This window comes from Mesoplodon bidens, assembly GCF_964165515.1.
Source record: "Mesoplodon bidens genome assembly, chromosome: 8".
Classification (NCBI taxonomy): Eukaryota; Metazoa; Chordata; class Mammalia; order Artiodactyla; family Ziphiidae; genus Mesoplodon; species Mesoplodon bidens.
Window position 1 is genome coordinate 111136670 of NC_138165.1, and position 19858 is coordinate 111156527.

The following is a 19858-nucleotide window of genomic DNA, read 5'->3' on the forward strand; positions in this document are numbered from 1 at the left end:
ATGTTTAGTGAGGTATAATTTACAGACAGTAAAGCCACTGTTCTTAGGTGTACTGTTCTCTACATTTTGACAGACACATACAGTTGTGTAAACACCAACACAATCAAGATACACATAAAATATTTCCATCAGCTCGAAAGTTGGGCCCCTTTGTAGTCAGTTTCCTCTCCTCACCCCCAGCCCCTGGCAATCATTGATCTGAATTCTGCCCTGTTGTTTTACCTTTTCCAGAATGTCATATAAATGGCCCCAACCAGTATGTAGCATTTTGTCCATGGCTTCTTTCACTGAGCACAGTGCTTTTGAGAGTCATCCATGTTGTTGCATGTGTTATTATTTCCATTGGCCGTCAGTGACTTTGAAGGTGGAGGAAGGGGCTGTGAGCCAAGGAATACAGGTGGCTGCTTAAAGCTGGAAAGTGAGGGAAATGGATTTTTCCTAGAGCCACCAGAAAGAGATGCAGCCCTGCCAACTCTTATGTTAGCCCAGTGAGATTCGTTTTGGACAAATGACCTACAAAAGATAGTAAGTTTTTATTGTTTAAGCTGCTACGTTTGTGGTAATTTATTACAGCAACCAATACAAAACTAATGCAGTGCTTTTTGTGTCCTAAGAAATCTTTGTCTAAGAAATGCAAAGATTTCCTTTTTTTTTTTTTTTTTTAAGGCATTTTATAGCTTTAGGTTTTAAAGTTAGGTCTGTGAGTCATTTTGAGTTAATTTTTGCATATGGTGCAAGATAAGGCTCTAGTTTCTTTCCTTCCCCTCCCCTCCTTACTCTTCCTGGGATGAATGGGGAAGTGTAACCTTCTGTTTCCTGGAAGAGTTTTATGTAGAATTACTATTAATTCTTTATTAAATGGTAGAATTCGCCAGTAAAGCCACCTAGGTCTAGTATTTTGTTGTTTTGTTTTTGTGGTAAGAGTTTAAGTACACTATGAATAAAAGTTCTTAAATAGATAAGGGTTACTTGGACTTCTTATTTTTGAGTGAGCTTTGGTGATTTGTATGTTTCAAAGAATTTGTTCATACATCTACATTTTCAAATTTATTGGTATAAGGTTGCTCTTAATATCTTCTGACCCTTTTAAGTTCTGTAGAGTCTGTGTTGATATCCCCTCTTTAATTTCTGCCATTGAAAATTTCTGTTTTCTGTATTCTTGATGAAGTTAGCTAGAGGTTATCAATTTTTTTTTTGTGGTATGCGGGCCTCTCACTGTTGTGGCCTCTCCCGTTGTGGAGCAAAGGCTCCGGACGCGCAGGCTCAGCGGCCATGGCTCACGGGCCCAGCCGCTCCGTGGCATGTGGGATCTTCCCAGACCGGGGCACGAACCCGTGTCCCCTGCATCGGCAGGCGGACCCTCAACCACTGCACCACCAGGGAAGCCCTAGGTTATCAATTTTATTGGTCTCTGCAAGGAACCAGTTTTTGGTTTCATTGACTTTCCTCTAATATTTTTTTTTGTTTTCTGCTCATATTTGCTTGTTTTCAGTTTAATTTGCTCTTCTTTCTTTAGTTCTTAAGGTGGAAGCTTAGACTAATATTGCTATACTTCCATTTCCCCATCCAACCCTTTATCTTATAGTCTCATTTACTGTACATTTGTTATAACCCAGAATACGTTATTATTTTTGTTTTAGATATATTTTCTTCATATATTTATCAACATAATTACCACTTAACAACGTTCATTCCTTTTTGTAGATCTGAGTTCCCATCTGTTATTTTTCTTCTGCCTGAAGAACATTCTTGGATTTTTTTTTGTAGTGCAGATTTTCTGAATGATGAATTCTGCCAGCTTTGCTGAATATTGAATTCTTAAGTTGACAATTTCCACATTTTAAGGATATCATTCTACTGCCTTCTGACATTTTTTTTTCTTATAAGAAGTTAGTGGTAATTCTTTGTTTCATTTTATGTGATGTGCATTTTATTCTCTGGCTGTTTTTAATGTTCTCGCTTTGTCACAGTTTTTAGCAGTGTTATTATGATGTGCTTTGATGTGGTTTTCTTTCTGTTTATCTCACTTGGGGTTTATTGACCTTTTTGGATCTGTGAGTTACAGTTTTCATAAAATTTAGAAATAACTGACCAACATTTCTTTCAGTATTTTATCTATAACCCCTTTATGGGACTCCAGTTAGATATACGAATGTTAATATCTCTTACCTAGGGACTTCCCTGGCGGTCCAGTGGTAAAGAATTCGCCTTCCAATGCAGGGAAGCGGGTTCAATCCCTGGTCGGGGAACTAAGATCCCACATGCTGCAGGGCATCTAAGCCCCCATGTCACAACTACTGAGCTCAAGCACTTCAACTAGAGAGCCTGTGTGCCACAAACTACAGAGCCCACGTGCTCTGGAGCCCGTGTGCCGCAGCTGGAGAAGAGAAAACCTGCATGCTGCAACTAGAGAGAAGCCCGAGCGCCACAACGAAGAGCCCACGCGCAACTAACACCCGACACAGCCAAAAAAATAATAATAATAAAGATAATAAATAAATAAAATAAATATTTAAAAAGTATGCATATCCCCAAGTAAAACTTAAAAAAAGATATATCTCTTACCTATATATTCCCTGTACATATAAACTAGACCTCCATTGGGGTCACAAGGTTTTGTTCACTTTTCTCTCTGTGCCTCACTGTGGTCATTTCTGTTTCTGCTGAGTTTTGTTTGCTTTGTTTTTGGCCACACTGCACAGCTTGTGGAATCTTAGTTCCCTGACCAGGGATTGAACCTGTGCCCTTGGCAGTGAGAGCTCCGAGTCCTAACCACAGGACGCCAGGGAAATCCCTGCAGCATTCGATTGACTCTGAGGCTCATCCAGTGAAGTATTCGTTTCAGATATTATGTTTTTTAGCTCTTGATATTCTGTTTACTACATCTAAAAAGTCTTCTCCATTTCTTTCCTCATGTTCGCGGTTTCCTCTGAATCTCAGCACCCCTCTCTCACAGCTGACTCGGGGTCTGTCTGCAGCTCCGCCCGGCCTGGCTCCTTCTCTGCTCCCAGCGGCCTTCCTCTCTACGCACCCCTCACCACCCGCCCCCAACTCTGTCTCCTTTCCCCTGACCCGCTCATCCCCAGGTCCCTGTGGCACCGCCTGATGTGAAGCGGCCCGCCAGCTGTGGAGCAGCTGGTACTCAGTCCATGTGCCTCAGTGGCTCCTTTAAAGCAGCCGCGGTGTGGCTGACTGGGCCGTGAGCAGAGCTTCCGGCGACTGCACATGGTCCACGCTCCACGTGTCCGCGTGCCTGTTGCTGTGCTGCTGCTGGTGCTTGTTTTCAGGTCTTCTCTAACGCCCGCCCCACAGGCTCCCCTGACTAGCCCAGCCCACAGCGGCTCTCCCTCTTAAGTGAGCCCGCTGCACGGGTGCTCCGTGTCACTCAGCTTGGCGCCGCAGTTTTGTTTTGCTATATTTTCACCTGCATGTGGGCAAGCCAAGCCTGTGAGCCAAAGCCCACCCCAGCCAGTTGTTGTGCCGCCCTCGAGCTGAGAATGGTTTCTGCATTTTTAAAGGGCTATTTAAAAAAATAAAAAATAAAACAGTACATGACAGAGGCCTGTAGCCCATAGCCCCAAGTACGTAGCGCCTGGCCCTTTTCAGAGAGAGTTTGCCAACCCCCGATCTACAAGGTTATCTTGGCAGGGATTGTGTTTTTCCTGCCCTTAAGTTTAAAATTTGCATAGAGTGTAATTTCCAGTGTGCTGTAAATATTGACATTTAAAGGGGAAAGTATTATTTGACTCTTTAAAATGTTTCCAGTAGAATCTAAATACCATGGCTACACCCACCATCATGCATTAAAAAAATACATATATATATGAACAAGCTCCACTTTAATGGTTGGAAAATGTTCGTGGCTGCTTTTTCTCCTTGCACCCATATATTTTTATTTCACTTGTCTCATAGAATTTTTTCACCCTGTCGTACTGTTTTGTAACTATATATTTATATTTAATTATTTAAGAAGTTCCTATCACCGTGAGACTCCTGGGTGTTGAGCATGTTCTTCTGAACGATTGTTGCCGTTGTTTGTACCAGCTCCTGGCTCCCACTTTTCTTCTGTTGCTGCCACTGCCCCTCCTGTCCCGTCTCCTGACCCAAGTCGGGGATGCCTCGAGGCTTTGCACTGTCCTTGGACCTCCATAGTCAGGTCCTTGGGGACCTCGCCAGCTCATGAAATCTGGATGCTCCTATACACAGCTCCTGAACCTCGCATGCAGCCCTGACCTCTCCCCTACACTCCAGAAAGCTCTACCCAGAAAGCTCTGTCGGCTGCCGATCAGGGTCTCCACTTGGTTGTTGACGTGAAATCTCAAATTAATCTCAAGTCCGACGACGTTGGACTTGGCGCACCTGTGCCCTCTGCAGTCTTTTTATCTTCGAGGTGACGGCTCTGCCCTTCTCCATTGCAGGGTCAAACAGCGCAGCGCTTCGACTCCTTTCTTCCCCGCCCCACCCCTAATCTGCCAGCAAATCCTGGTGTTGCTACCATCACAGTATCTCTACTCCAGCTGCTCCTACCCTGCTCCTAACCAGCATGATGTTTCTGTGGTCCTGCACCTCCTCTGCTCAGGCCCCTCTTGTGGCTCCCTGCCTTGCTGAATAAAAGCCAGCGCACTTGACAGTGGCCGGCGAGGCCAGGGCTGCTACCTCTGCAGCCGCAGCTTCCCCTTCCCCTGCCTCGCCTTCTGGCCTCTGCGTGTTCCCTGAATGCATCAGGCCCTCTCACGGGTCTCTCACCACGCTTCCACACCTGGAGTGTTCCTCTCCCGGATACCCTCCGTTTTCAAGCCTTCACTCTCAGACCTCCCTATTTAAAATTGCAGCTCCTCCCACCTCCTGGCCCCTCAGCTCTTTTTCACTTTCTGTTATATGATTAGCTTACTTACTTTGTTTCTTCCCACTAGAATGTAAGTTTCTTGAGGGCAGGAAGGTCTCTTGCTGGTGGTGCCTGGAACAGTGCCTGACACATAGTCGCATTCATCAAATGTTTGTTGGATAAACAGTGATGGTTACTAAACAAAATAGCATTTCATCGGAAATGTATCTGAGAATGAGAGGCTACTCTTAGCATTTTTCTGATTTAGTTGATGTGCTTGTGAACGATGTTACTTAATGCCAGAAAGAAGGGGTCAGTATCAGTTTTATTCCTTTTGTCTTGGTAGGTGTAGACACTGAGAGCTGCTTGTTCATATAAATAAGTAGGCAGGCACGGAAGGTGTTTGTTGTCACTACGTCTTTGTGTCCCTGGACTTCAAAGTTAGGGGCCAAAAATCATACAAGGTATTTTACTGTGGTCTTTCAGCTGATTACTAGATTAGGTTCCTTCTTATATTTTGTTGAAAGCAAAGAGTTGGGAACCACCTGGTTGGAAAATGGCTTTACAAACCCAGTCATCAGAATCCCTTTGTGTTGCATTTTCCGAGGTACGCACCAAAACCACTTTCCTAAGACCTGCCAACTGACCGCTAATCATACCCATCATTGTTCACTTGACGGCCTCTCATGTTACCTGAAATATTCAGAAAGCATTGAGAAAATTGTGATATTAATTTCTTCATACCCCTACCAATATAATATTAAAAACTTAGGCTTTACAAAAACTCGTGGCTGCAGATTTAGCTTATTCAGTGTATCAGAAATTTCTGCCTTGTGCATCAATAGGCAGGACCAGTTCTAACTGCCCAGACTCCCTCTTTGGCAAAGGCTCTAAATTAAGATGTGTCTCCAACAGCTACCTTACTTCGAGTTTAACCCCTAGTGGAGAGGTGAGGTGTGGGGCTGGCACCACGCGGGGGAAGGCACGGGCCTCTTGCTTCTTGGCACCCTCTTTGCTTGCGTCTCGTGGGGGTGAGGCATTCTGTTCCAGTAGTCCCATGATTGACGGTACTAAATGAAATCTAATCATCCCTGCCATCGGGCTCCACGGTGTGTCTAACTTCCAGACATTCCAGCTTGAACTGGGACATCTTATCTTTAATGCCATGCTTTGCCCTTTACAGAAATGGGTGTAAGATAGGGAAAGACACAGCCCCGCATGGTGCCTCGATTCAAGGAGCTTTACTCTGACCAGTGCATCACACCTTGGTGCAGTGCATCATAGGAAGAGGCTGGATGAGCAGTAGGCCTTCTTTTACAAGTGCGAGAAAGACAGTGGAAGGGGAGTTGGGAAGGGACAGCTGGCGGGACTCCTTGACCTCACAAGTACTGCTGGGCAGACTCATTTCATGATAGGGCACTCACGGACACTGGCCGTCTAGAAGTGGATTCTCTTAAAGCCGTCAGTGCCCACAGACCCCGTGGAGAGTGTGTCCTCCCCACAGTACCCGTACCCTGGCTGGAAGACACTGGCGTATGGTTCCTGGCAGGAAGGGGGGGAGTAGGCTCCAGGGCACAGAGGGCTCCCTGTGTAACACAGCGAGATAAGGCGAGTTCTAACTGCGGGACAGACATAAATGTCGACGCAATCTCAACGCCCATAAAGAAGAAAAATGGTTTTTTAGTGGTGGCTGGTTTGAGACCAACAACTTCCTATTAAATGTTCGTTTTATATAAAAAGCTGAGGGAAGTGATAAATGAAATATTGCTGATTTGTTCACGATGATAATATTTTAGAGGAAGTTGAACATTCGTTTTAAAGAAAGTGGTAATTTTATCAAATTGTGAAGTTCAGAGTAATTTAACTCCTGTGGGGGGCATTCATGCTGGAGCGCCCTCTGTTGGCAGCCACACCAGCAGCGCTTGCAACTCAGCCGAGCCCGCCGCCGGCGGACTCCAGGAGAGGCAGAGAGGTGGGCGGCGCAGCGAGGGAGTGGGACTGAGCTGTGGGGTCTGCAGACCTGGCGGGGCGGGGGGGACACGGCGGTGCCGCTCTGACCCTGGACATTCTTCTGCGTACCCTCCAGCCCCTTTCCAGAGGGCCTGCTCTGTTCTGAAGGCTGTACCAAGCACTCGGCCAGCCAACCCACTACTGCTGACCGGGCACAGTTGCTGAGATGGTGATTTTGTCTGTCTGGTTCACTGCTGTGTCCCCGGCCAGGGTCTGGAGCAGGGCCTGGCAGAGGGTCCATGCTCAGTCAGTGTTTACCGAGTGACTGGAAGCCACGTGCCAGGCACCGGGAAAAAAGCAGTCAACACAAGCCTGCCTCCCCCGTGGAACTGACCTCTCATGGGGAGACCAGCGGCAAACAGGTGACCAAGCGCTGAAGCAAGGTGGTTACCTGTCATGAGCTGTGCTTGAGGGGAGGCACTGGGTGCTGCGGGCCGGGATCGAGGGGCTGAGCGGAGGGAGGGGGCCAGTCTCCCAGGGGAGGCCTCCCCTTTCCCCGAGGGCGCATGGCCAGTGAGGAGAGCACTGCAGGCGCCAGTCAGTGTGAGTTGTAACCGTCAGGTCAGGGGTGAGGCTGGTGAAGTAACAAAGGAGCCCTGCAGTCCTCTTTTTCAACTCTTAATTCTCTGTATTTGCCATATGCTAACATAGTGTTTGCCTTTTGTTTCCTTTTTTTTTTTTTTAATTTAAAGGATTTTTTTGTTTTGTTTTGTGTTTTTTGATAGATGAGGGTTACTACCAGGGTGGAAAATTTCAGTTTGAAACTGAAGTTCCTGATGCATACAACATGGTGGTGAGTAGCCCGCGCTTGAGCCTTTGTTCCCCCTTCTTGTGGCGGGTGGCCGTCACAGGGCCCGGCAGTCCCCCTGCGTTGTGTCGAGTGCAGCCCACCCGGTCCTGGGACTGAGCACGAAATGGCTGACATTTGTGTGGTTAATGCCCCTCATCAGCACTATTGAGAGTTTTAGTGGAGAGGTTCCTTTTCTCAACAAGTGTTTGCGAGTACCGTGTGCCAGTGCGTGCTGAGGTGCAGCTCTGCCGAGGCTGGAATTACCGCCCCGAGGCTGGCACCTTTACAGGGGGCTGCTTGGGTATTTCATGCAAATCTTGTTAGATTCTGGCGCTGGAGAAAAGAGCATTTTATTTAAAACTGTAGTTCTGTTTATGGTATAACACCACAATTCCAGAAGTGTATAAAATGTGCGTTTTAGAATTTTGGAAAAGAATAATGACCTGTAGTTTCAACTTATGGGTGACTTACGCCCCTAGCTACGTGTCGCCCCCCGGGACCCCCCAGTAATCACCGTGCCAGGTGCCGTCACATCTGTCTTTGCCTGTAAGGAACGTGCGGACCCATTAGGAAGGTGAGAGGAAGTGTAGAAAGTTACCACAAAATGATAAAAGTGGGAAGTGCAGACAGCGATATTGGTTAATAATAGGAAAATGCTTTAGAGGAATTCAGAGAAGGAAGGGAGAGGGTCACTTTTGGAAAGTGGTCGGGGCCAGTTAAGCTTCTGAGGAGAGCTAGAATTGGAGTCGTCCTGCCTAGGGTTGGCTCACGCACAACTGGGGCGGGTGTCCTAGGTGACGAGGACGTCTCCGCAACGGTGTCAGCGGGTATGGAAATGAGAGCTGGCCACCTGTGTACAGGTCAAGTTGACCAGGTCTACTTGAATGAAGAATCAGGGTTGGGGAATAGTGAAGAGGTGAGAAAACTCAGATTTGGGGGTTTGGGGGCATTTTCCCTGTGGCTGTGAGAAATCATTGAAGGTTCGGAACAGCACCGCACACCCCTGAGTCGGGCACTGGAGTGGGCATGGTACGCGGGCCCTCTCCGTCCCTGAGCTGCCGAAGTTGGCACGTGGCCAGCTCTGCCGATGTTATGTACATCATTTCCCCCCTGATGTTCCTCAGCCTTCTCTGGCCTGTCGACTAGGAAAGAAAAATCTGACGGTGAAGTTCAGTCTCCTGTTAACCTGAGGCTGTGGGAATCGGGCACAGCGTGTGTCCCGTTGCTTCCCCTGCAGTAACTGCTCCCTCCTTTCTGACAGTGGGAATCGCCTGCTCCCCGCGACCTCGGCCCATCTCCACCGCCCAGGTCTAGTTCAGTGGCTGGAACACTTGTTTGTTTAAAGCCAAATTTTTATCTATGGAAATTGATCTTTACTGGGCTACTGTATTAAACATTCTTTTGGAAACGTAATTTATGAGGATGGAAGAGTTAGCAATCCAAGAAAAACAAAAAATAAATTTAATTTTTAAGTGAAGACAGGAAAATATGCATTTCAGGTCTTTGTCAATCCAGCCAGCCAGCCACCCGCTGAGACTTCCCCTGTTTCCCTGATCACCAACAGGGGAACCTGGCCTGACACAGCACTGCACTCCCTCAGGTGAGAGCAGTTGGAGAACTTGGTTTAAGTGCACATAGTAAGGATTTGGGGCTGTTATGAGGGTTTCTGGAAATAACCCGATGTGCGGTACTTAAAACTCTAGACTCTCTAACCTTCTGGACATATGCCATATCTGTGGGTTACTCATCTAAAGAATGTTAAAATTAAAGGGCGGTGAGTTTGTGACAGTCTTCATTCAGAAAAGCAGTGAATTTGGCGGGGCTGAGAACCGTAGTTCGGGTGCGTCGGCATCATTTAGTGGCAGAGTGTCTTTTTCCCAGTGTGAGGAGAAAGCCAAACCTCGGAAACGTCAAGGAAGGAACAGAGTTTTGTTGAGGGCTCCTGTGTGTCAGGTGCTTCCCCTCAGTTTTACCTTATGTCACTCTCCAGTAGTTCTCTCGGTGACATTAATGTTCATACCCATCAGGAAGTTAGGGCTCAGAAAGGTAAAGTTAAGAACTTGTTGGCTTTGCCGGTCTAGGTGGCTCAACTGCCCAAGCTGATTCTTGTCCAGAGCTGCCCGGCTTCCTAATGTGTGCCCTTCCCACCGCCCCTGGGGGCCACTTGGTAGTGAGAAGATGTTTGTCCTACGGCCCCGTTTAAGAAGCAGACGAGTAAGAGGAGAGAAAGCCACTGAGCCTCAGAGTCACTGTTCCTGTATTAATTGGTGGCGTATAAAGACCTTACATGTTTATGGTTTAGTTTCTGTCTCCTTTGGGAAATTTCTGAATGATGGGCTAGTCCTGTTTCATCAGGAAGGAGACCCATGTTCTCCAGCCAGGGAGCACTGAGAGGCCGGCCAGGCCCTCGGGGCTGTATCCACACGCCACCCTGCCACCGGGAGGGCCTCTCTGCCTCTCATCCAGGCAGAGGTGGCGCAGCTGCCTTAGCAGCAGGCCGGTGAGGGTCACAAGCTCACACAGGGCGCACAGGGCAGCCCTGCCCCCAGGGAGCGTGAGGTGAAGTGCTTCACTGATACAGAGGTAGTTGTGTTCACCTCTTCTGTGGTTAAGCTTTATCTACAGAATTCTCCTTAGCGTCTTTCTTCACTAGACCATCTGCTCCCTGAAGGAAGAGTCTGGAGGTGTCTTAATCTCCCTGTATTTCCAGTGCTGGGCGGGGGCTGCCACACCAGGCATGCCGTATGCATTTGTCCAGTGCTTGGCATGCTCTCTGTCCCTCAACAATTTATGGCGTTGCAGATTCAACCAGCATATGAAAATACATAGGTTACAGGCAACTGGGGTAGAGATTATGAGAGCAGACTTTAAGGAATTCATGTTTCATCTGGAGGAGGAGATACAGCCAGTTTTTAGCAGGTCGGCCTGAAAGGGCTTTGTGGAGCTTTCTCAGGATGCATTTGCTCTAATGCCATAATTTACATGATTTCTGTACTTCATAAGGAATCTTTTTTTAACCCCAACACTTATAGTTCCTATAATTAAGGTCAGTTATTAAGGTTGTGAATGAAAACCTTTGAAGCAGTAAAGTAGATCATTATTTTAGAATAAGCTTTTTTAGAAAAGAAAGAATACACCTATTTGGTATCCCCCACCCCTCACACCCCTCTGCCCCAGCAGCTGAAAGGCAGATATTTCCTCTGGATCTTTGTCCTTTTTTCCCTGAACTTTATCTCACAGCCTCCAGCTGCCTCATAATTTCTCTCAGTCCTAGAAATAGGCTGCAATGATTGACTGACGTTTAATGAGCTCCTAAAATGCTCTGGGTTCTGTGTCAGACACTGTAGGCTGGAGAGGAGAGTCGAGCGGCCTATGAAGAAGCTCAGTCTCTGGACACAGACACAGAAGCAGTGACGAACCAAGGTGATGGGGATGCCCAGAGGAGGAGGAGGCCTGAGTGCAGATGGCAGCTTGGCTGTGATGGGACACAGTCCCAGGCCTCATGATGCTCCCATGGCACTTTGCTGTGAGTGGTCAGAGGAAACCGTGTGCTGAAGCAGGAGAAAGGAATGCGGCTTTTCTCTCCCCCTGGAAGTGAGGTTATGTGATGCGACCAAATCGAGTAATGTGACCGTGACCAGCCCTGAAAGGGGTCAGGAAGGGCTGCCCTGCCACGTTTCCAGAAGGAGGAGAACCGGAGGTACCACAAGTAACACTTGAATACCCAGTCGCCCCTCTTCTTTTTATGTAATTTATTATACTCTGTGGAAAATTGAGAAAATACCACTATGCAAAAATAGAATATTAATCACCTGTTATCTCTCCATCCAGAGATGATCACCGTTAACTTTTTGATGTATGTTATGCACAATATATAATCATACATATGAGTGGGATCATGCTACACATAGCTTGGTAACTTGGGGTTTTTTAACATTATAGTATAGGCCAATATGTCATCATATCGTGAGAACATATGTTCTCATGCCAATTAATATATAATTACATCATCATTAGTAAGAACACTTAACTGTATGATGTATCATGGTTTTAAACTAATCCTTTATAGTTGATCACTGGCTGACCAATATTTTGATTATATGAGCCAGACTTTATGTAAAGGGCAAAATAGTAAATATTTTAGGCCTTGTGGACCATATATGGTCTCTGTCATATATTCTTTTTTTAAAACAACCTTTTAAAACTGTAAAGGCCATGCTTAGATCATAGACCACGTGAAAACAAGCCTGGCCTTATTTGGTCCATGGGCTGTAGTTTACTGACCCCTGGAATAAGCAGTGCTGTGACACATGTCCCAGACAGTGGCTTGTGCATGCTTGCCTCTTGTCTTTGGATAAATTCTTAGAAGTGGAATTATAGGTACTGAGTAGCTGATGCTAATTTTAAGGTGTTTTATCAGAACTGTCCAGTTACCCTCCAGAGAGCTTTTCCAGTCGACATCCCCACCATCAGTGTGTGAAAATTCCCTTTTTCCTAAACCCTTACCAACATGGGATATTTTCATTATTTTTTTTCTTTTTGCTATTTTGGGAGGAAATAAATGGTATCTAAATGTCATTTGAATTTTCATTTCTTAAATAAGTGGGCTGCTAAATTTTTTTCCTACTTATTAGCTCTTTATGTCTTTTATGAGCTGTTGTTATGTGCTTAGCCCTTTTTTTCTGTTGAGGTATTTTTTTTATTATAAGAGTTCTTATATAGAAATTATATGAAACTTTTTTCTTAGTTTACTTTGCTGTGCTGTAAACATTTTCCTGTTTTTCATTTTTTTGTTGTTGTTCTATAAAAGTTTTTGTTTTTTTGTTTCACCACTGTAGTCAAATCTACTTTTCCTTATTGAATTTTTCATGCTGTGAAATGCTTAAAACAGGCCTTCAGACCCCAAGATAACTCATCCACGTTTTCTTCTAGTCCTCTTAGAGTTCTGTGTCGTTTATGTGGAATAAAGCTCTAAGTGAGTATCTAACTGTACTTTTCCGAATGGTTAGCCAGTTGTCCACTGAAGAATCCCTGCTTCCCCATTGATTTGCACTGCAGTCTTTGTCATATACTAAACCCTTAGCTGTGTGATGGGATGACTAGTTATGCCACCACTGAGGTAGGAGGTGGAGCTGGTATTTCTTGGTCTTGCTTTGTGGGTGGTAAGGGTCTACAAGAATGGTTCACTTTGGAAAGTGTGTGTCAGAATCCAGGACCACAGTTCTGGTGCAGTGGTTTGCTCTCTTTGTGGGGGACCGCTGTTACGAGGGCCACTGGCCCGGGAGGCGGCTGCACCAACATCTAACTGTGGATGGTGTGAAGGGACAAGGAGGAGAGGGGCAAGTGCAGTCGGACCCTTGGAGCCGCGTGGACACTCGGCGGGGCGACTGTGTGTCGGGGCCTCAGAGGAGGGAGGGAGTGAGCCTTCCGTCCCGTCAGATACTGAGTTGGTGACGCGTTCTACCCAGTAGGTTACCTGTGTTCAGTGTTCATTAGAGAGATTTACCAATATGTACAGCGCCAGTGAGGCTGGCCTTCCCTCTTCAGCCTGAAGGCCTTGCTGAAAGTGCAGGCCATGTTAGCATTCCTTCTGTGGAATGCATTCCTATTTACTTGCAGAAAAGCAAATTAGCATATTCAGTTGATTTCAACTCACTCTGAACCTAAATTCTGTAATCCTCAGACATCTACATCCTCATGGTTGGATTAATCATTTGGGGGAGTGTAGGTGACATGACATATTTGACATTCTGATGTCATGATGTTTTGAAATCAGGAAGAAAACTTAGGAGGGTACTGAAAAATATGTTTGTTTTATACAAATAAGAAGCTGAAACTATTAGAGTACTAGAAATAGTACAGGAGAAGATCTGGATGGTGAAATATTTTCTAGATTGGTATCAAAGATAAAAATTTGATGGCAAAGATTTCGTATCTGTGAGATGACCTGTCTGGTGAGATTCTGTGAGACAACTGTCAAGCTCCTCAAAGCAAGGCCACCTCGCAGTGGAACTGGGCCTGGGGAAGAGGCGCACCCGCTGCAGGTGGGGTGGGCTCGCGGCCTTTCTGGAGGCAAGGGTACTTGGCGCTGAATCCGCAGCCTGCTCTCTGGCCAGCCCCTCCCCTTCCTGGCCTTCATCCTGGGGAAATATTTCATGTGGATGCGAATGAAGACAGCATTGATTTAGCAGGTTTGTAGTGGAAGTGGGAAGCAACCTAAACGTCCAATAATAGGGAACTGGCTTGTTAAATACTAGTGTTTGTACCGTGGAATGCATAGAAGCCCAAAGTCACCTGAAATGGTGACAAAAATTAATGTGGAAAATAAATATATAGCACATTTCCCTACTTCTATAAAGAAAAATGAATGTGCATCACACACACCTGTGTGTCGCCTAGAAAAGAGGCTCCAAAATATGCATCAGGTATTAACAGAGATTATTTCTGGGTAGAGTTTTATATATCTCTATATCTATATACATAGATATCTTTCCTTTTTGTTTTTTTCTTAGATGAGTATGGATTGCTTTTAAAACAGAGTAATATTAAAAGAACAATTTTATCCAAACATGCTTCACCCTAAGTAATGTTGATGTGCCTTATTCCCATGTACTTGTTTTCATTCTTTCTCCCTCCTTTAAATATAAAGTGGACTAGGATTTGCATCTAGAAGAAAGTAAATGACAATAATGCCTTCAGAAACACCCACAGAGGGAACCAACGCTGCTGTGAGGGGCAATATTTCAGCCGCAGCTCAGCAACGTAGCGTCAAGGAGGCCGTGGGCTCCCGTAGGCAGTGGGGCCTGGAGGGTGCAGCGCTGCTCCCCGGAGGGCACTGTGGCTCCTCCTGCACAGCCTAGGCACAGGCGGGGTCAGAGGATGCAGAAGCCCAGCCGCCGGCACCAGCCCCTGGCAGCCCCGGGGCCTGTAGAGGGGTCCTGTTAGGGGTGCGGGCAGGCTTTACCCGTGAGAGCAGCAAGGTGCGTGCAGTGTGCAGACACTGCTGCGGGGGTGACGGAGCCGGTGCCTGATGAGCCAAGTGAGTGGTGAGACAGGCACTCGGCGGGGTACATGGAAGGCTCTGGAGAGCCTGTGACCTCTTCCTTCTGTGTTGCAGCCTCCTAAAGTGAAATGCTTGACCAGGATCTGGCACCCCAATATCACAGAGACAGGCGAGATATGTCTCAGGTGAGTTTATCTCCGTTCCCGTCTTCCATGTTGTGAGGACCGTGTGTGAGTGATGGGCTTTCTACGTGGTATCTCCCCCGAGGGGAGATTTTGAGGCTGGGCCAAGGTTAGGGAGGCTTCTGGCTGCACTCAAGTAACTGGAGTGGCCTCCCAGCTTCCCCAGCCCAGCCCGGCCTCTGCAGTCCACCCAGGTGCCCCCCTCTGAGGACCCTTACCCTTTTCCCTCCATGTGGCTGATTTTAGCTAAGAGGGGAAAATGTGAGTAATGGAATCCAGGGTGGGGGAAATGTGGATGGGAGGCTTCAGAAGACCCAAGCACTTGTATTTAAATGTCTTCTCTTTCCCAAAATAGTCTTGATGCGCATAGGAGCACTTCCGTAGCAGGATAAGCTTTCCCAGTTGTGCCTGGGTCCCCATCCTTCCAATGGCAGATGGTCAGGGGTCAGTGACTTCCTGCCTCTTAAGCTTGCTGGTCACTAACGTAGAGAACTGGAGGAGTTGTGTGGGGTGTTGGTGGTTGTCGTTTTTAAGTAAATTTAGCTTGCGGGCTTTATTTTTCTGCCTCTTGCGCTTTCTCTGGTAGGGCAGTGAGGTCAACTTGTAGGGGCTCTGGTGCTGGAGCCCCGGGCCAAGCCCCAGCCCCACCGCTGCCAGCTTCGGGACTGCGGGAGCCTGGAGAGCAGGCAGACAGGGCTTCTCCGGCGTGTCCTTTGCTTTCTTACTGTGATCTAGTCCCTCCTCAGGCCCTGCCTCTGTATCCTGTCCTTTTACCCTCTTCTCCCCACACGTGCACTGTGACCGCTCCTCCCTGCGAGGACGACGGTTAGGACTCATTTCCCCATTTTATTTTGTATGTGGAGCCCCCTTTTCTTTCATATCAGCTTCATTTTTTAATAGATAGTTAACGGGAATTCCCTGGTGGTCCAGTGGTTGGGTCTCCATGCTCTCACTGCCAAGGACCCAGGTTCAGTCCCCGTTTGGGAACCACGATCCCGCCCCCAAAAAAAGATAGTTAAAAATACACTTTATAAGTCAGTCATCTTCCCTTTTAAGTATCTGTCCTTTAAGTATTGAAACTTTAAAAATCTGTTATCTTCAGGTCCAGATTGTAAGTGGTTTCTGGTCCGGCCTTGTCTCCCCAGGCTTTTCACCTGTGCCCACTCTCCTGGGGGCTCCCCACACTCCACTTCCTGTCATGTCCCCTTCTCCAGTCAGAGTTAGGTCCAGAGAGGGCATTTCTCTACTCACTTTTGCAGTCTTCTGAGAAATCAGATTATTAGCAAAGTATAATAGGAATTTAACAGATGGTTAAATGTAAATTTGGTTAAATTTGTAGTTAAATTTGGTTAAATTTGTAGCCTGCTACAAAAGACAGAAACTTTAAAGGAAAACCATTGATAGGTTTAGCCACATTAAAATTAAAAATACGAAAGCACAAAATCGAAAGAAAAGATCAGCAAGATTACATCCGTTGTATGTAAACAGTCCTTTCAATCAATATGAAAAAGATGTGACATATCCACTGGAAAAATGAGCATTGCCTACAAGTAGGTGATTCATAGAAGGAGAAATACAGTGGGTGATAAGCATCTGCTTGATGCTCAGTCTCCTTGGTGATCAGAGGACACATGGAAGCAAGGGGATGCCGCTCACCACTTCTCAGACTGGCAGATACAAAAGCAAAGTGTGTGTGAGAACAGGCTCCCTCATTCCACTGGAGGGTGCATGTACCTGTACACCTTTCATTGGTCCTTCAGCCATAAGGCCTACATTTAACTTGTATATACCCTCAGACCTGTCAGCTACACCTCTGGGAATTTAACTGAGGGAAGTAATGTGCCAGGTTTATGTACAAAGACCACCTCTTTGTGAAAAACTAGACAGTGTCCAGCGATGGTTTTGGGCACAGCCGACTCACGGCATCTCCTGAATAAAGGAAACGACGTGCCTTGCACTCCACGGGGCCTGGTCTAGTCACAGGGGTGCTTGCTTCTCTTAGTGAGACTTGCCCTGCTCCCACCAAGGGCCCACACCCTGCACTTGGCTCAGGGCCAGCAGTGCTGTGTCTGTGGGATTGGAGGGACCAGGGCCATGAACCCGGCGGTTCCACTTCAGATTTTTTTTCTCCTAGAACCCGAGTTTCCAGTGTAGTCCCTGGGGCATCCTCTGTCCCCTTGCCTGTACCCTCTCTGATGGCCACATGGCTGTCACCTGAGCTCCCTCGGGACCGCCATCTGCTCAGGCTGGGCCCGAACCTCTATGGTGTCACCCTGCCCAGATCTGTGGCCCCCAGACATGGGCACACCTGGCCTCCAGGGGCAGAGGCCTCCTGCTCTGTCTGTGCTTGTTGACAGAGAAGCTCAGAGGGCGCTGACTGGTCGCCCAGTCTGCCCACCTGCCTTCCATCAGCTAATGTTGGTTGAGCCCAGACACAGTGGGGAGCAGTTCTCTGCTTTATGGGGTTTGCCAACTGGTGGAGAGACAGGCATTAAACAAGTAAACAAGCAAGGGTACAGCTGAAATTGCAATAAGGTCTATAAATGAAAAGGGTAAGCTAGATCAGAAATAATTCGTTCCCCTGTCTTAGTAAAGAAGTCTCTCGTTGGATCATATAAACCACCAGGATTGGGCAGTTGGTTCCCAAAAAGTTTTTCAAAAGTTGTAGAGATTTTATCTCAACAACTCACTGATACCTCTGCAGGGTGGAAGGACGTCCCCCGGGTAGATGGGAGTAGGGTACATGATGTGAGTTTTCTTTTTAGTGCTCGAAGTAAGCTGTAGGTTAGTTTTATTTATTCTAACTGATCTTCATGGGCAATTAAGATTATGGCATTGATTCAAATTCTGCATATTTGTATTTTCTCCTGATCGTCATTGATTTTTGTGAATTTGAATGTGTTCTGATTCAAAAATTTTCTTAACAGTAACAAGTATGACCTGGAAAGCCTCATATTGACGTGTTAGCTTAGGAGCTGTTAGCTTCAGGTGAAAGCAACAGTGTGATATAATTCAACAATGCCAAGCTCCTTTTTTCACCAGAAGGAAACTAGGCAGGCAGTAAGTGGTAATTTTTCAAAGTATGGAATGGTTATTTATATGAGAGTATATGCTGTGCATTTGTAGTTGATAGAACAGTCATGAAAATGACTCTTAGGTCAGCTCATATCATGTACCCCTGGAGCCCACGTGACCTTCCCTGAGCATGGTCCTCCCACCCACGGGTGAGCACCTTCCAGAATTTTGTGTTAATCTGCTTTTATTTTTTAAACAGCTATTAAAATCATGTGCTAGGTGCGCACGTGGGTGTGAGTCCACAGCTCCATTTGGGGGCGCGTGCCCTGGGGCGGGTGCTGCCCTGTGCCTTGGTTTCTCCTCTGTAGCGTGGGACCCCTCCCTCTTTGGTCTTGGCACTGGGTGAGTGTTGGGTCCTGCTGACACACAAACAGGAAGCTCTGCTGTCATTGTTGTCACCGTCCTTTTCCGAATGTTAAATTGACAGATGCGCTCTGTATGTTGTGATTTAAGCATGCTTTTCCCCTGCTGAGTGTACAATACATAAAAATAACACTCGCGATTAGACTGGAGGACCCGTACAGGCGTGAGGCAGAGAAGGCCTTCTGCAGCGACACAGGAAACTGTGGAGCCACAGAGGAGAGACGGACTGCATGAGACATGCGCCTCCGTTCCGACAGAAATCACGCTGAGCAGCTCGCGGGACTGGAGGCTGCTCCCTGCTGACCGCTATGCCTTTCTGTGTCTGTTTCAGTTTACTGAGAGAACATTCGATTGATGGCACCGGCTGGGCCCCCACGAGGACACTGAAGGTAGAGTGTCCTTTGCCCACAGCCTCCCCGGATGCCCCTCCGTCGGCAACCAGCCTCCTGTAAGGACAGCGATGTCCATGCTGTCCCGTCTGCGTGGGTGGACGGGCCCACGCTGCTCACCCGCCACCCCCCGCCTGGGGCTGCTGGCCAAGCGCTGGCCCTGCTCAGCTCCTCGGTCCCCACTCCTCTTCGGTTGGGGGCGGGGATTGGGGTGTCGGGTCCTCTCCTCTCCCCTCTGCCCTTTACCATTTGTGCTTCGGTGTTTTACTGTTTCTACCCTTGTCTTGCTATTCGCCCCAGTCTTTGATAGTTGTCTCCCCCTTTAAGCAGTGGAGACTCGCCAGGCGTGGGTAGAGACGGAGGAAGGAAAGGCTGGATGTTCTGTGTCTGCTCTGAGTTACACTGGACAGAGAGGGGGTGGCAGGGTGCAGCCAGCTGTGCTGCACGGGGGCCCCTCTGCCGGGGCAGAGGGTGGAAAGGGGAGCCACGGGGACTAAATAAGTGGCCCCAGTTGCTTCTCCAACACGGCTTGAGTGGGTTTCAGGGGTGCGTGTCGTGGGTACCCACGTGAGGCCGCCGGCTGTGCTTCGCCTCAGGGCTTTTCCATGGTGCTGTCCATAGACACCTGCAGTTTCTTCCCATGCCTGACCTTTTATCAGAAGGAGTCGGGACTTTTGGCCAGTGTTCACCTAGTAGTAAGCAGCTACCTGACTTTTGCCATCTTCTTTGACTGAGTGGTGAACTGGGCCCACACGGTCGTAGCCTCTGCCGCCTGCTGAGGGATCGATCCTGCCCAGAAGAGCGATCGCCTGGGACTGGGTTTTGGGGCAGCCGTGCTCCCAGCCTGCACTTCAGCACAAAGGCATGGTCTTCTGAGCCAGGCCCGTCTTCCCTGGTGACCGTCCTGCTGCTCTGACGCTGATGGTCCCACCTTTCAACTTGAAAGGGCCACGGGCGTCCAGTCAGCCTGTTTGTGAAGCTCTGAGAGCTGCGTGGCGTATCACACGTGCCGTCTCCCTGCCTCTCTCTCTCGTAACGTTTTTCCACACATGTGCACTTTGGCTCAGTCAGGCATGGATTATAAACGCTGTCCCAACTAAAACCACTCGTAGGTCTGAGTCTGTGCCAAGTGCACAAAAAGCGAGCAATGGCTGGTAACAGCTGCTGCGCTGGATGCTGTCCCCCAGGTTGCAAGGGGGAGCCTGAGATTGACTTTCTAGG

The 19858-nt window shown here is 47.6% G+C and overlaps 1 protein-coding gene across 3 annotated transcripts in view; it reads left to right on the plus strand.

Moving 5' to 3' along the window:
• The window catches only part of UBE2F (ubiquitin conjugating enzyme E2 F (putative)), a 55164-nt gene that overhangs the window by 25268 nt on the left and 10038 nt on the right, over positions 1–19858 (plus strand). For all 3 annotated transcript variants that reach the window (XM_081241663.1, XM_081241664.1, XM_081241665.1), the window contains 3 exons: positions 7561–7628; positions 14743–14813; positions 18580–18637. In XM_081241663.1, the coding sequence (XP_081097789.1) occupies positions 7561–7628; positions 14743–14813; positions 18580–18637 (197 nt within the window). The remainder of the gene's footprint in view (positions 1–7560; positions 7629–14742; positions 14814–18579; positions 18638–19858) is intronic.